Source organism: Phalacrocorax aristotelis, chromosome 6 (genome assembly GCF_949628215.1).
Source record: "Phalacrocorax aristotelis chromosome 6, bGulAri2.1, whole genome shotgun sequence".
NCBI lineage: Eukaryota > Metazoa > Chordata > Aves > Suliformes > Phalacrocoracidae > Phalacrocorax > Phalacrocorax aristotelis.
Window position 1 is genome coordinate 46906370 of NC_134281.1, and position 17100 is coordinate 46923469.

Sequence of the window (17100 nt, forward strand, 5' to 3'; positions counted from 1 at the left end):
TGTAAAGTGTATGCATATATGTATATCATCAAAAGTGTGTGCATATACATATATATAGGTAGATGGAAGGATGACATTTTTCAGAGCCAAGTCTTTAAACAGAGCAAACTTCTGTATTTTACTATGGAATGGTAAGGTTGATTTAAGGATGAATTAATTAAGAACAAACTCATTCTGTGGCCTGAAATTAATTATTATCACCAACATGGTAACTTAATCTCACAAAAACACGAGTTTATTAATAGGTGAAGGAGCTGAAGAACCACACAGTCCATCCAGCCCCTCTGATATAGTTTTCCTAATCTCAGTTACGAAATTCAATGCTGCAGTTTTACAAGGTACATATTCTCAATTAGTGAATGTTACAGAACATAAACATGAAGTGAATATTTGTATTAATGGGATTCAAACAAGTCAACTGAAAGAAGTATCAACTCTGGTTATAACACATGGTGAAAAGAATCAAGTTTGGAATGTGATCATATATACTGTTGTACAGCAGATAATATGTACACTGTTTCATACTGCATGACATTCAAAGCATATTCATAGAAAAGTCGAACTAAATGATGGCTTAAAAACGGTATTAACGCTGAAATTTGCTTGCTACTTTTGTTAAGTGTTGATATTGACTGAGTTAATATTTTCATTGTGTAAAAATACTGTATATAGTAAAAATCCTTCAGTATCTTCCACATTCAAATAAAGTTACAGTTACAGTTTGGTATTTGGTGTTCAACATCTGAAATGGCTGATCCTTTCTAACCTTCAGAAAGAAAAACAAATAATGAATATGCTCGATCTGGTTTGACTAGTACATTTCTCTCTTGAAGACCTTGCTTCTGAAATCCGACTCTAACATCGACCTCATCTGAGGTGCAGCTGGGACCACTAAAACATCTGAACACAGTTAAAAAGGTGGAAAGTCCATAGCCATTCTACACACTTTCATTTATTGTCTGGACAATTAAAGTACAAATAATTCAAACACAACAAGGTTATGAAAAAAACATTTACAATACTTTCCCTCAGAAATGATCTAAACTAGCAAGGTTAACATGAAGTCATTCATTATAACTAAAGTATACAACTGCCTGGTCCTAAGAAAGATTTTTTAAATTATTATTATTATTCAGATAGTAAAACACATCGTAGAGAAAAGATTCTGACATGCCTTCCCCACTAATGCTTAGCAAATGCATCAAAACTTTCCCAGCAAACTGCGCTCATTCATAGCAGATGATGTATAAAGGTTTCCCTGAACATTGAATGAGTGTTCCTTTAAACTAAAATCTAACATTGTTAAAGTAAAAAACTGATAAAATTATGATGCAGCCTTTGCTTTAGTTATTTGTCTACTACAAAAGTTTGCCTCTTCAGTGTGAAAAAACAATACTTAGTCTACATGCAGTTAGTGGGTATAGCATGGAAAAAATGCACAAAATAAGCACAAGTTATAAATAACCATAACGTTTTATTACCATTAAGACTAAACTTGTATTGAAAAGATTTTATATAACAAGACAAGAAAAGCAATAGCAAATTTAACTATCAACTAGATTATGCATAGCGAGTAACTGTTTCTAGTACTCAGGGAAGAGCATGACCCTTTTTTGTTTTAAATATATAACCGTACAAAGCACAAACATACTAAAATGATCAGTGCACTGGACATGGGAGAGCACCCCCTCAGTCATTTTGTTCCCTTAGCTCTGTTTTCCCCAATCTGAATTACATTAAAATAAAGACCCAGTTGTTTTCTTTTCTACTGTGCAGTAAGAAAAAATATTCACAACAAACATGACAATATATCAAACAATATTTCTACACAAGTTACCTTGATACCTCTGTCACTTAAGTATCATAAGAAAACATTTTAAGACATATACAAACAAAACTAGCAAAGTGTTACAACTTATAATAAATTAACCAAAAGAAAAAATAACTTTATATATATATATATTTATATTATATATACACATACACACACAACAAAATGACACAATAATATGCTTCTTCCCATAGTTTAAGTAAACAAATAAGTAGACTAGCCAAACTAGCTATATTTGATTTTGGCCATATGCATCACATCGGCAATTAAATAAATAAGTGTTTCAAGCAACATAAACAGTGTTCCAAATGTGCCAACACAGCCCAATTATATTAGCTTGGGCTATAAAGTGAATTTGAAAATTCTTAACAAATTTAAAGCAAATGTATTTTTTCTAAACACATTACATTTAACTATGATACTAAGATATGTAAATAATTTTGTAGCACCTACTGCTCAAACCAAGGAAGTTTTTGATCAAAAAAATTAATTTTTTTAACTTTTGTTCTGCTGATATCCCATACTGATGACTTAAAGAAAAACCGTCTTGCAACTCATCTCCTTGCTTTTGGGTTTTGACTGTGGGTAACTGCGTGCCTGGGAAGAACACTCTCCCGTACTGTATTTAATATTTTTATTACATGCTATGAAAAGATACGAAGATCATCTGTTTGTAGCCCATCCTTCAAAAAACAATCTACTAATCCAGTTTAAAACACACATCTTGATCTCTAAAAAGTTACCAGTGCAGTATGAACATGACAAAGTTGTCAATTTCCCCTAAATTAGCCAGTCAAAATATTTTTTTCTCAAATCCAGATTCTCTTGTAAAAATTCTTTATATTTTATAAAAATAGATTTTTCTTGAAACCCATTTTCAGCAAAGAGACCACCTCTTTGGCAACATTGTTAATGTTATTTAAATTGTTATGTCATCAGGTATCCCCCTTTACCCCATTCCCTAACAGAAGACTGTTTAGTTCACATGATACAAAAGAAAAAAGGAAAAATAAAAAAAGTTGCAAAATTATGTTCTTCTTTTTGCAATTTTTATTGTTCCTCTTTAATTTATGTGGGGGGTTTACCAATCTGATTCAATCGATGTTTTGAAAAAAAGAAAAGAAAACAAAAATCTTTTTTCTCGCCTTTAATCCCATTAGTTTGTAAAAATTGTTTTTGTTTTATTATTTTTTTCAAATGAGTGAATGGTCATCTTAAAAAGACCCACCTTCAAGGAAGGTAGTAAAACTAGCTGGCCGGGTAAAAATCCCTGCACATTGTTATCTATGTATATTATATTCAACAACGACAGCTATGAAAGAACATTCAATGCATCAAAGGTTTTTTTTTTTTCTCTAAGCATTATAAAATCCTTTCCTGTTCCTCACAGGATATCCAATGTTTTAATACTTAGGCAACACTGGCTTATAAAGTCCATGGTTGAATATAAGCCTTGAAGAGTTTTTTTTTTTGTTTTGTTTTGTTCGTATATATATTTATATATATATATTTTAGTAAGTAAGGATATGAAATTCAGGATTTGTGGGTTTTATTGGTTTTAAAGGAAACTTGCAATACTCTGTCTCCTAAACGGTATCCATTAAGGCTGGCAATTGCCATGGCAGCTTCGTCGTAGTTGGTCATGGTGACAAAGCCAAATCCCTTGCACTTGTTGGTGTTGAAATCACGGATCACCTTGACATTATTGACTGCTCCAAAGGGACCAAACAACTGCCACAGCACGCTCTCATCCGAGTCGGGAGACAAGTTGTAGACGAAGATGCACCATCCAGTCCCAGTGTGACCAGGGATATTCATTCCAACAAGGCTCGTCATACCATCAATTGTGATCGGAGAAAACCTACCAAGTAAAAAGAGGGGTCTATTCTAAATATATCTCTTGGCACAAGCTACATGGAACCAAGACTCGAAAATAAATAAGCCAATGTTAACGAAGGTTCTTGATCCTATCCCTGGAAGATGACTATGTAGCCACCCTTGGTTTCCAACTCCTGCTTAAGTGGAGGGGAGCTGTACTACAAAACTAGACCAAGTCTGGGCACAAATGCGTCTCCCTTCAAGGATAAGCCCTACTGAGATGTACAAAGATCTAATAAAAGAAATGCTTAAGGACAATCAAAGTCAAAAAGGGCCTGCACATGCTGCTATCAATGAGAGTTCATTTAAAGAGGCCTGTAGGAATTTGCTGCTTATTCCCATCACTAAAATTATGTTGTTTCAGGGCAATGGAAATCTAATGCTTTACTTTTTACTAGTTTGGAGTGAAAAAACCCCGAACTTCAAGACTTCTTTTAAGGAATTAATATGAAATGCCATTGTCAGGATTCAGCTATAACAGTAGCCTCTTTAGCTAAAAATACTATCAGATTTAAAGACACATCCATAAGTGCTAGATTTTAATTCTCCTCCTAACATAGTCCTTAACTGACATACGCCAGGAAAAATCCACTTAATAAAAAAGTCCTAACGCCAGCCACATATTAAAGAAGATTTATGCAGCAATTGTTGAGTAAGTAAACTAGTGCATAAACATAATTAACAAGCATATCAACTAATACCTTCAGAATGTGAGACTTCACGTCCACGACTGGCTCTTAGGTTCTTCGGATAGTCAACGTAGAGAGAGAGTCTCCTAGAAATCTAATATAGCACCCTAACTTTTCCCCCGTTGTCTTTTGGTACCTGTTTTCTTAACTTAAAGATCTGAATTGGGAAGCTAAAGCCAGGTAGTGTGTTTATGAACACAGAACCACCATAGAATAATATAGGCTGGACAGGCTCTATGGAGATCATCGGATCATCAAAACCTCCTGCTCGAAGCAAGGCTAACTTCTCAGATTAGATCTGCTGCTCGTGGCCTTGGAGGGGAAAGTTTTGAGACTCCAAGGATGGGAACTCCACTGCTGGAGTCCCTGCTCCAGGGTTCCACCAACCTCACTGTGAATGGTTTTCCCTTATATACAGTTGACTTTTCGCCTGCTGCAACCTGTTACTGTTGACCCATGTCCTTTGGCAGCCGACCGCTGAGAAGAGCTCAGCTTCATCTTCTTTCTAATGTCCCTTGTAGGTAGCTGAAGACAGCAGTTGGGCTAGACTCTGCATTTGCCTTTCCTGAATTTCACCATGTTCCTCCAGCTTCTCAGGGTGTCCCCAGAGGCAGCCGGGACCAACAGCACAGTGACTGCCCCTGCTCCCTCACCAATTTAGTGTCACCCATTAATGCAAGGAGGGCGCATTGCAGCCTGTGACTCAGGTTATTAATGAAGACGTTAAGCAGTATCAGCCCTCAGGATCAACATTAATTTTCCTTTCATCATTTTGGAGGAAAAAAAAAAAGAAATGACATGCTTTCTAAAGCTACACTTTGGGATATGTTTTAAAATAACAACTGCACAGAGGAAATGTCTTAAAAATCCAGTTTCACATGTACCTTCAATATGATGAGTTTTAATACAAGAATGGAATAATAATTCCTCAGGATTTTTTGAGCGATGACTGAGGGAGTGGAGGGGGGGACGACTCAGTGTTGCTAAGTGAGCTCTTGCGCTCTCCAAAACTTCTTCTTTTACACTTGTAATATTTCCACACACATTTAGCAATCTGCACAATATTACGCAGTGTATATTAAATAACAATAAAAGGAACGACACACTTGATGGCTGCTCACCGTTCTGTTGGCTCTTGATGGCACTTTATACGAATATTCAAGACACTTGGAATATACATCTTAAGCTGAGGCACATCACAGGTGCAGCTACGCTACGCGCAGTTCACAAACGCTCACAGCATTGTATCCTCAGACATACATACAGGTTTGCAGACAATTTACTGAAAATACCTGGCAATTTTCTGACTGAACCTCACTTTTGCAAATCCTCCTCTCAGCATCTTTTAAGTTTCTCTCCCGCATATTGAAACTAGTAAGATTATCATAATGGTTCAGCACGGCTCTAACCCATGGTATCTCCCCAGCTGCTCAAAACAAAGATGGCTGGGCAAGGCCAGTTTATACTGCTCCTTCCACCGTACGTGGAATTGTAAATAAGAGGCGAGGACTGTGAGCTTGCATAACAGAGCCAACAGCTTCAGCTTCTCTTGAAATTTTGAAGACAGGACTTTAGGCCCATTGATGACAAGTGCCAACTGTGCTAGTAACATATGTAAGCCAGCAAATGCTCCTTTGCTGCAATGTTTAAATTTAACACAAAGTACAACGCTAACATATACACTAACCTGTAAGTGGTTATTGTAAAATCTGTACAATGCGAAGCTGTGCACGTCACACAGCATGTTATAAATTTTTGCATTTTTAAGGAATGCTGCACTGATGTAAAGGGTTAAAGTTTCACACAATTCACTGGAGAGTGGCTTTTCCCTGGAAACCTTTAGGAGCTATACAGTTTTCAACTATTTGTGTACCTTGGGCACAGCAGCTGCTGTAAATCCAAGAAACTAGTGTAAGTATATTGACACAAATACAAGATAACCTATTGCATAAGTAGCTTTGCTACTAGCAAATGATCTGAAATTAGTGTCAATAAAACCATTTTTCCACATCAGCACACCTCATTTTCCATCAGTACCACTTAATTAACGTAAGGAAAGAATGAACCGACCTCCAAATCCAGGAACACTATACTATGGATGTTTCAGAGGCAGTTTCAGAAATTTTTATCAACACGGTATTTTTTGTGTGACCCTATGCCTGTAAATACAGGGTTTGCTAGTGCAAATACAAGTTTTCAAGATCTGCTGGAAGGAGAGAATGGATTTAAGATGCCTAGAAAATGACTTAAACTTTCGTGATTTAAGACTAACATTGCAGACCCTGAATATTAAGAAAGCAGATGCATAACCTAAAAAGACAAGTAACCCTCTTTTTCCCTCTGTAGGTCATAGGAAATCAGAATTCAAACCCTGACTAGTTGGGACTAAGCCCTGCTTGTCCACTTGCCAGTCCAATTCCAGGGAAAGCAGCAGCAATCCCAGGGAAAGCTCCCAGAAGCAACCCATCATTCTGACACTGACTTGCACCTGACAGGTTCTTAAGGCTGAGAGTTTTGCCATGTTTTTGGCACTGTATCAAAGCCAAATGGCACAGGAAAAAGCAGGAGAAGTGGTGTGTGACAAAATCAGGTGCTAAGTTCCGACTCATTGTATCACCATCACCACTAAGGATATTGCAAATATAAAAAAATGTACTAATAAGCACTGGAAAAAATTCTTTTGGGAAGATACACCACCTCTGTTTTGGCTGTTACTTTTGTAAGTAGTCTTAAGATTTGTATAATAGCTACTGTGGCAGTGCTTAAAACCTCTGTTACTGTCCGTTACTAGCTAGTGCAAAGATATACTTACCATACCATTTAACAGAGTGAGCTTTAAAAAAGGCTCAAATGATTTTCAAATGTGGTGAGCAGACCATTTCAGAAGATTTAGTATTTTCTCATCTTAATTGTGGGGGATGGCTGGACGGTAACATCAGGAATAACACTACACCTTTATTTTGCTGCAAGGTTTGCTTGCGTTGATGTGTGCCATTAGAAAAAACACTAACACGTCAACTCATTTTAGCTATCAGATTGAACATTGAACATACTCATGAAACAGCATAAATGTTTACAAATCATCTGAACTTTCACACATGCACACACATACACATGAACACACAGAGCTATTTTAAACAAAAAAAAGTCTCAAGCACCGAGAAAATGTCAAAGTATTAAACCTGTAACAAAAGAAACTTTGGGCTGATTAAGGTGCACACAGCTATATTTTCAAGTCAAACTTGTGAAGCCAGATGTAGTGGGAAGGTGGTCTTAACCGTGAGATTTAGCCATCAGCAGTGTTGTTCTGTTTTCAACTTAATTTTCCATTACCAGATCAGAGATTAGTTAAAATCTTAAATTAGTAAGTCTGATTCTGGAAAAGGGCCATTTAACAGGACAACTGCAGTTTGAATGCTTGTAGCTGTTGCACCTAAACCATTTGAGAAGCCCACCTGTAAATTAAAAAAAAAGGTTGAAAAAACCCACAGAATTCGCATGTGTGGCCTTTAAAGTAACAAAACCAACTGAAGTCCAAACTTAAAAAGAATTTGACATGCTGGTGGAAGAAAAGAAGGAATTAAAAAAAAAAGTTAGTGAATTAAAAAAAGGAAATTGTAGCACCAATCTGTGCCAACACGGACATCTGGCAATCTGTGGAATTCTAATTACCTCTTTACGCCATAGGCCATATTAAGCAAATTGTCCAGCCTGAAAAGAGAAGGAGGGTCTTTGGGTTAATGTCTCACAGATGGCAAGATCGCTCAATGGAACTATTATTAATAGCGTTCCATTTTCAAAGAAGAAACGTTCAACAAGTTTCCCACACATCTAAGGAGCCTAACAACTCCCAGCCTGCTTTGTTAAGTCTGAGGTTGTGCTTAAATTTCCACCACAGCATTTAAAGTAATTTTTAACTTATCTACAGTCTTAGAGAAAACATTCATTTCTAGGGTTTGGTTTTAAAAAATCCACTTCTGCCTTTTTTTAGACAACATTAGTATGAAATTTTTGCAAATCATTCAACTGTTTACCTTATATTTACAGTTAACCTGGAAATAAAGTATTACACAGTCCAAAATTGCTGGGACTGGAAAAAAATTTGATTCTAACTGCTTTAACAAAATACGTTCTCCCCACTATATTACATATACTTAGTGTTGATCCTCCACAATATGTCAATCTAACCGACCAACAAATTTTGCAGAATATAATCATCTGCATTCCATGGGAGCACACTAAAAATTTTTCTATCCAGGGAATGATTCAGTGATAACCTCAATGGACACAGCTGCGTGCCAAAGACAAACGGGGAAATTTAATGTACCCGATGACTGACTTTTTAAACGATCTTTAATTCATTAGCACTTTTCATCATTGAAAAGCTAAAATTACTTTTGAATAATTCTCTAAAGGCAGCATGCAACTCAGGTATGCGAATATGTCCAAGTTTTCTTTTTTTTGAAGGCAGACTTTTTATTTGAATGCTAGGTTGCCTGAAAATTATTATCAGATATAAAAGGTGAACATCATGTATTGCTCTGGCTTATATATCAGGTGGAACCCATTTATTCAGAACATAAAGCATAAAACATCCCCAAAAGTATCTGAAGAATCACACCAAAGACTAATACAAGGTCTCTTTATACTAAGAGCAGATATCTCATGCTAATAAATTTAATGATACTGCTGCTGACTGGAACAGACTCAGCTTTTTTCCTGCTACCAATCCACTATCATTAACATCAAAGTCTAAGCTGCATCTACACTGTAATAATATAGCAGAAAATAAAAGCATTATCAAAAAAATGAGGAAAGAACAGGACAGTCACTGCTCATTTGATTACCAGCGTAACTCTATTTTGTCCTCCCTTTTTCTATGAGACTTCATGAGATCTGATTGTACAGTACTTCAGCTGTTTTAGTAAATACAACATGACTACTGCTGTCAGCAGATTTTCCTCCTCATTCTCCAGGAAAGAATATTTAATTTTACAAAGAAAATCAGGTCAGCCTACGCAACTAAAGCGTATTTTCCTGCGCACCACCTGCCCCACATTGCCACTGCTGGTGGAACTTCAGTTCTTTTCCAGGTAATTACCTGAATCTCTGAGCCTGATGGTGAAGTGGTCCAGGGTAGCGTCTGTTGGGAGACTGATACAGCTGTGAAAGGAGTGCCTGGCTTGTTTTCTGGCTGGGGTTATTGGCAAACTTCACAGTAATTGGTTCTGTAGCACCACTAGGCTTCTGGCCATTTAGTCCCTTTATGGCTTCTTCTGCCTCTATTCTCTTATCAAAACGGATAAATCCCACACCTCGAGAAACGCCTGGGAAGTAAAAAACGTGAACAGATGAATATTTGTAGGAACAGCCTCATCAATGAAGTGAGCAAACTGAATGCTGGTTTTGACTTCACAGAATACACAGCTTACAAACTGAGGCAAGCCCTATAAAGAAAAATGCCCTTCCCCAACTGCGTTCTCCAAAACTAGCCCCTACCATATTTAATATAGTGAGTTTAAGTAAACAACATTCTGCATTTTGAGATCCCTCATTAAAGAGGCAGCAGTTATGCCTCTGAACAGTTATGCCCATAAAGAACTGCATTTTACACTAAAAGTCATATAGTCTTAAAACTCAACTGCCAAAAGTTTACAATTTTGCCAATTCCAGAAAAACATGCGTGTATCAAAAGAAGTTTTCTTTTAACCTGTGACTTGATCAACCAGAATCCGTGAGGTGATGATGCGCCCATATTGTGAGAATAACTGCTCTAACTCTTTCTGGGTCATTGTTTTCGGAAGGCCGCTGACATATAAGTTCGCATCTCTGATCGATGCTGAACTTGGACGGGCATACGATACCTATGGATTGAAGAAAAGGAAAGATGTATTAGTAAGCTAGAGCCACCCTTTGCATTTTAAGCAGACAGATTATTTTCTGTTCTTTCACAAGGAATAATCCTTGAGCTCAGATGCTACCTGTTCTGCAAAACCAACAAAGCAAGGAAAGGCTGGAAGAACAAAGAAAGAGCTAGAGACACTGTAAAAACAAACACAAGGGTTCTTTAAGTGCATGCATAAAATAACTATTGTTCAGAGGTAGATTCATATGCAACTTCCTACGCATGGCTTTGTAAGTTTACCCCTATGGGTTGTGGGTGTATGGATGATTTACTGTATCCAACATGTAATAACCTTAGCACATACATAGCACTCAAGATCCCGTATGTTTTATTCCCCCCCACAACCGTCTGAAACAGGTCAGGCTATTTGCAGAGTGATCTTTTGTGCTCTCTCCCTCTTTGTTGTTTTCATCCTGAGCTGGCAAGATCTGTTCTGGATGAACAGTAAAGTACTGGTGAAATTAGACTAAATGAACATCTGCTCAGGGAACTGTACACTGACACTCATTGTCATATCTGCAATTTATCACAAGTTCCCTTGCACTATAAGCACAGAACCAGACAATAATATATTATGACCAAGCAAACAAGAAAAACTAGCTGAGGCATTGCATGTATGCTGTGGAAAATTATTAAATCAAGCCTCTCTGAACTGCTCTTCTACCTATGAATCAGATCTGTAATTATCATATGTGCATAAAAAGCCTTCTGCACTTTTAAAATAATATATACAATTAGAGTACACGCATTTAACAATAAAAATACTTCCTGGATAAAGTCTTAATGGCAAGTATTCTGCATAGATCACGAAGAATTACTTTCCAGCACATCTGAAATAGCATTGGATCCAAACCTGAATATTTTGCACTTCATCTTGTCTTATTTAAATATAAACAGATCAGTGCATTCCTACATTATGTCTTAAAATGTGTCTCAGAAGGAAATGGAGGGGAGGTGTCCCCCCATCACGAATACAATGCTTTCAGCAATTGTCTTTCCCTGTTCCTGAGCCTTAGCCCAAACACAAATGATGTCAAAAGTCTTTATGTGTTTTATGTGTCAAAGAGTGTCTATGTGCTCCACACCTAAAAATAGATGTTGACTCAACACAGAAAAATGATGTGAATGACTAATATTTGCTTCCACAATCTTCTCTGCATAATAGCTGACAAACTCTAAAGAGTCTAGATTTTAAGGTTTCTGGCAACTTCTTTGTAACTTACATGTTTGTACATAACCTTTTAAATCTAACATTTACGGAGAAGGCTAGAGAGAGGAGGTGGAAAAATTTAGGGAAAGAAATGTGAAATAGAGGTTAGATAAAACATTTGCATCAACTGAGGCAAGCTCAGGCACAGCACAAAGGCACAAGCAGACATAACAAGCAGAGAAACCTTCAGGTGCTGAGATCAGTACTGAAAGGGAGAAGCATAGTGGGGTGGAAACTATTTTGTACCTCAGCAATTTAGGATCTCACAGCCCATGAGCTCCTGATGAGGTGCTGCATGCATTTAAGTCACTTAATCGCTGGTCCCAAACACCCCTCTGATGCTCCAAGACCAGAACACACAGAGCACCACTTGGCTTTTATGTAACTAAGATCAAGCCAGGTGCTTGGGGAAACCAGGGATAACTACATTGTGCTTTCACCTACAGACACCACGGCAAAAATATGGGGTTTGGCCATGCTTGGTTTGCCAGTCACGTATCAGTGGCTTCTCATTTATGCCCTGTGCTGGGGCATTCGGAAAAGCAGACTCTTTCTCCACGCTCTACAAATGCCTTACCTTGAGAGGGTACTGTAAGGGTTCAGACACCTACAGTTTAACCTACTTTAGGGATAACAGTTTAAAGAGGCTTTTGAGTGTTTTTTAGAGTGGGGGTAGGGACCTTACCTATTCCTCAAAAAACTGAGAGCTGCAAAATTAATAAAGTTCCTGGGAAAACAGCCAGGGGTTTCCTATGGGTTTTCTCACTCTGGCACATTCATATTAACCAAATGCCACATTACAGAGAAGGTGAAAAGTATTGGGATATGCAAAAAAAACACTACCTCCCAGAGAACAAGTGCCTGACATTTTACATAAATACTTCTACGTACAGAAAATACTTTGCTCTTGCGGTCCATGCAGACATTCAGTGGAAGGAGAGACTGCACATACTCACAAATCCACCTACTCACAGCACATGTAACGACCTATTGCTGCTCAGGTCTAATTTGTATTTCTGCCTGCAATCAAACATTCAGGTTGCAGGGGAGCCTGGGCCACAGAAAGGAGCTGCCAAAAGCAAACTCAGGCGTCTACTATCAAGGAGAAAAGGTTGCAAACTGAATGGACTCAAGGCTACTAATATGAGCTATTTATCTGCTTTTGAATCTTTTTCATCTTCCCTCTCAGGTCAGCCAATGACAAATCGATTAGTTACACCATGCCATCGTGCTTTCAAGCTATTATTCAGTTAGTACTGAGGACAGGTTGTCTTCCCATGTATTAGCTGTCTAAGGAAGAAAATGTCCATCCTGACCTTCTACCAGACTAGAAGTTCCTTGTGGTGTGAAAGTTAAAATGGGAGCCAAAACCAGCTCCCATTTTATCACTGAAAACTGCAAAGCACTAGGTGAGGATGCTGCATTAATTCTTTATATTCACACGTAAGAATGATTTTTTTTAGCTTATGGCACTGTAGCACCCTATATGAAATCATGTGTTGAAAAAGAAGAGTATGGAATTCCTAGCTACCACAAAAAATTCAAATAAATGGAGTACACCAAGCTACTGTTTGACCCAAGCATTTCTCAGCATTAAAATGTTGGTCCATTTGTATGACAGTCTGAGGTTAAACCATGGTGTTATATTTCACTGCATAAGATCATTTAAGAGTTCTTTGGTCAAACTTACAAGGAAGATAATAAAATATTGTACAGTTTGTTTTATGGCTTGCTGGCCTCCAATGTTAGTTTCTATAAATATATATAGTAACTGTGAAAAACACTTGCTAGGATATTTCTCATCTGACATTGAATATTAGCCTGCGTAAGGGCTTCTCTTCAGTATAAACAGCCAGCTCTTAAGTCTGTACCAGTGTCTCCAAACACTATTGCACAGTCATAAGGTCCAGCATTTCACATCTTCCATGGTAATGCACATTTCTGTTCAGGAGCACAAAAAATGTCTCCAAGTTTAAGTAATTATCTTCCCTACTGATTTCCTACCCATTTTCCCACGTAGAAAACTTTTTGAAAAATTTCTAACCTCAAGACTCTTCAGAACATAAATTGAAGCAGTCTGCTCTTTCCAAGTCAGAGCCCACAGCAAAGGCACCCGAGGCATGAACGCATCCCATTTGTCTTACAGAGGCAAGGCACTGGACATGTAACAGCAAACGTTTAAACACTGACACTTAACCACTTCACTGCTGCTCATCGTACAAGATGCCTTTGGCTCATATGCTAATCCTGGACTTCCCAAACATTAGTCCATTTCTAGAAGCCTCCTCCCAAAATTAATTTTTTTGTGGAGTGAGTCAGAACAATCTCTCAGCTCCCATCTGCTCTGAAGAGCAACAGCATCATCCTTCCCTGAAACAATGTGCTCTGGCAGCAGAGCCACCCTGCCCCAGTCAAAACATTTGCTGACAAGCAACCCAGGAGCTTGTGTCTTCCAAAACCAAAACTATTCCAAGGAGATGTGCATCTTGCTCTGCATCTAGTGTTACTCAACGGGGGAACATGAGACTAGTCAGGAGCCTTTAATCAGAGTGCTGCATGGCAGCACAGGCATCCACAGGCCAGCAAACCACCCCTCGATGGCACCTGCAATCCCTATGACATCTCTCCAGCCATGACTAGGTAAGGTGCAGTCAGTGTTGATTCCCTGGGCAGTTTCAAAAAAAAAGTTTATGTAACATTCAAAAATACCAAACTTCTTGGTAACCTTAATTCTGAATGACTCTGTCCCTCTGCATGAAACGCTCTGACATGCAGGGTTTCTTGCATGACTTTTGGGGTGGGTCACTTTGGTTTTTTCTGCCTGAGGTTGAAACATGTAAAATGGGGATGACCCTTCCTTCACTTGCTGCCTCTTATTCCACTGGTATGCACTGTAAGTGCTTTAACATGACCGCTTAAAGAGCTTCACATCTGTAAATAAGCACAATCTCATTTGTTTCATACACACACAAAACCAAAAGTAAAATAGGCTTAACAGCAGAGGATGGGCCATGGCCAGAAGAGATGTTTCCCCAGAGCCACTTCCAGGCCCTCATCCATGCCCTATTTTTGTGCAAAAACAGAGATTTGATACACCTGTGAAAGCTATATGCTTTGTCAGAACAATCACATAAAATCCCTCTGGTCTGGGAGCTGAACACCAAAATCTGCAATATTTTCACATCCACTGCTTGCACTGCTTTGTCCTTTCTCTTCTCCAAGCCCTTGGCTGGAGAATGGAAGAGAGTGACGATCCACTTTACTGTTGAGCCATTCAATGCCATTTTACTGGGATTAATTATGATTGCAGGTAAGATACAATGGTCTATCCCATCATTTCAGGAAAGACATCCATAGATAATAACCTAGAAGCACTCTGGCTGTATCAAGAGCAGGTCTAAGAGAAATAATTGCTCTGTTTCTGTGGAATGAAAAGGATTCATTGGCAAAACTGAAGGAGAGAAATCTCGATTAAGAGAAGATGCACAAAACAGGTAAAGACTCTCTGGTGCCTGCTGAAAGCAGCAGAGCCAAATCTGAACCTCCAAACTCAGCACTAAAAGGTCCTTTGAGCTGCAGCATCACTATGGGGCATAAAGAGTAGACAAGGATTTGCTAATAAACGCTACAAAGTCCAAAAGGTCACACAGACAGAAGCTCCTAGAGAGCAAAACCAAAGTAAACTTAGTTGAGAGGTCTGTGGCATCTTTAAAGTTTGTCCAAGGCTTTGTCCCAGGGTGCAGCACTCACAGCTGATGACGCCTCTTAAGACTAACTCTGAGCTACCACAAAACAGAACAAGCAATTGCCTTAATTGTAAAAGAACTATAGAACAGCTATATCACAAATCTGCAGCTTGCAAACGCCTGTAATCTGAATTTTCAGGAAAGCAGAGGACCGCTGGAGCTTGGGGGGTGGAAACGCAGCCGAGCACATCTGAAGGCAGCTGGCAGAGCATGCAGGTGCAGCACACGCTGTGTCCTTGTACACACGGGGAGCCTAATGCAACTGCATACATGGGAAGCTTAAAAATGCAAACCCCTCTGCATCACAGTCCAACAGGCTCAGACCCTTCCAGTATTTTCCACCCCCACCCCCACCCCCCCCAAGACCCTCCATCTCTTCTCCCTCACAGAACACCTAAGCCCTCTCTGTGCCTTCTTCTCTATGTTTTGCTTTCCCCAGCTTACCCACAAATCAGAGTATATCCCCAGCTCCCTCTCTACACCCTCCCCTTACTGCCCAGCCTTGCACAACATCCCATTTCTTCACTGGGAGAAGCAGCTGCAGGTGGTGGCTGTGCCAGCTCAGTGGCACAGAGAATACGAATGGAAAATGCAGGTTTTTCAGGAGGGTCTTGCACAAAGGGCACCCAACACCAGAGCTCTGCTACTGCTACTACCAGCAAGCCAGCACTTTCTAGCTGCAACTCAAGTTGTTGGGTTTAACTCCCCCCCACACCTCCCAAGCATTTTGGGACAATGTACAGGGGAAGCAGCTCTCTTCCCCATCGCTCCCTGCCACAGCCGTCCTCCTCCTCCCCTGCCTTGTGCTTCCTGCACCTCCTTCACCCGCTGAGCACCACTCGAAGGCAATCTTTTTGACAAATGACTTTGTAGGACAGGGAAGTCTGAGGCTGCTGTTATTTGGTTACCCTACAGTGACAGGATGGTTTGTAGTTTTGCAGACAATTGCAAGAATTAACATGGACAGATTTAGAGCCTGAACTTTGTAGAAATATCTGGCATTTAAAAAAAAAAACCAGAAAACAAAGATAAATAGCAATATCTTTGAGCAGTAATGTTACCACTTTATTTCCAGAAAACACAGGAGTACTTTCCCACAGCTGTATTCACTGTATTTTAAGCTAGGACCATCCAGTCCTATCAAAACAGGAGAGAGTAAAGCAGAAATAAACATTTTGAACTGACAATAGTAAGTGTCAAAATAGCAGTAGCTATATTCCATGTTACTTCTTAATTTTACTCAAAATTTAAATAATAAGAGAAAGCCTCTGACCACAGAGGAATGAACCTATCTGTTTGGTATTTCATAATCTGATTTGATGGATTTAAAAGCCAGAAAGCATCAAGGGCTCAGAGAACCCAGATTCCTTCTCTCCTTGCTGGAGGCTTCTCCCTTTGCTCCAGCAGTGTCACAGCATGCTACCTACTCCTGTGCGGGAAGAAACAAACAGACCTATTTCTGAGGTGACAGAGGAAGAGGAGGAGAGGGGGACGCAAGACCACGCTTCAGGGGGTCATTGGCTCTTTTAAGATTTCAAACTTCCTTTCAGAACTCTGTTCCATCCTTGTTCCAGCATCCAACCAACATGAAGCCAGGTCACCTGAACCCTCATGTAAATTGTAAGATGCTTCCTTTGCATCCTTTCAGACACTGTCCTTTTTTCAGGGCAAAGCAGTAAAATTTAAACAATCTGTATCCCACGCACCACACATTTTCTTTCTGATATTTGATGCAACTGAATTGCCATGCAATCTTCAACAGCAGCAGGGACCATTCATATGCTTTTATGGATGGACAAATTTAATTTCTAAAAATAGATTCAATTTCTGGAATATATACT

General features: G+C 39.0%; 1 protein-coding gene across 5 annotated transcripts in view; it reads right to left on the minus strand.

The window, feature by feature from the left end:
- Positions 1-213: 213 nt before the first annotated feature.
- Positions 214-17100, minus strand: part of ELAVL4 (ELAV like RNA binding protein 4) — a 65531-nt gene continuing 48644 nt past the window's right edge. For 4 of the 5 annotated variants that reach the window (XM_075097663.1, XM_075097660.1, XM_075097659.1 and 1 more), the window contains exons 4-7: positions 10109-10262; positions 9500-9725; positions 8071-8109; positions 214-3692 (exon numbers count right to left, since the gene is read on the minus strand). In XM_075097663.1, the coding sequence (XP_074953764.1) occupies positions 3365-3692; positions 8071-8109; positions 9500-9725; positions 10109-10262 (747 nt within the window). In that variant the 3' untranslated portion in view covers positions 214-3364. The remainder of the gene's footprint in view (positions 3693-8070; positions 8110-9499; positions 9726-10108; positions 10263-17100) is intronic. The other variant, XM_075097662.1, reaches the window with a different exon arrangement.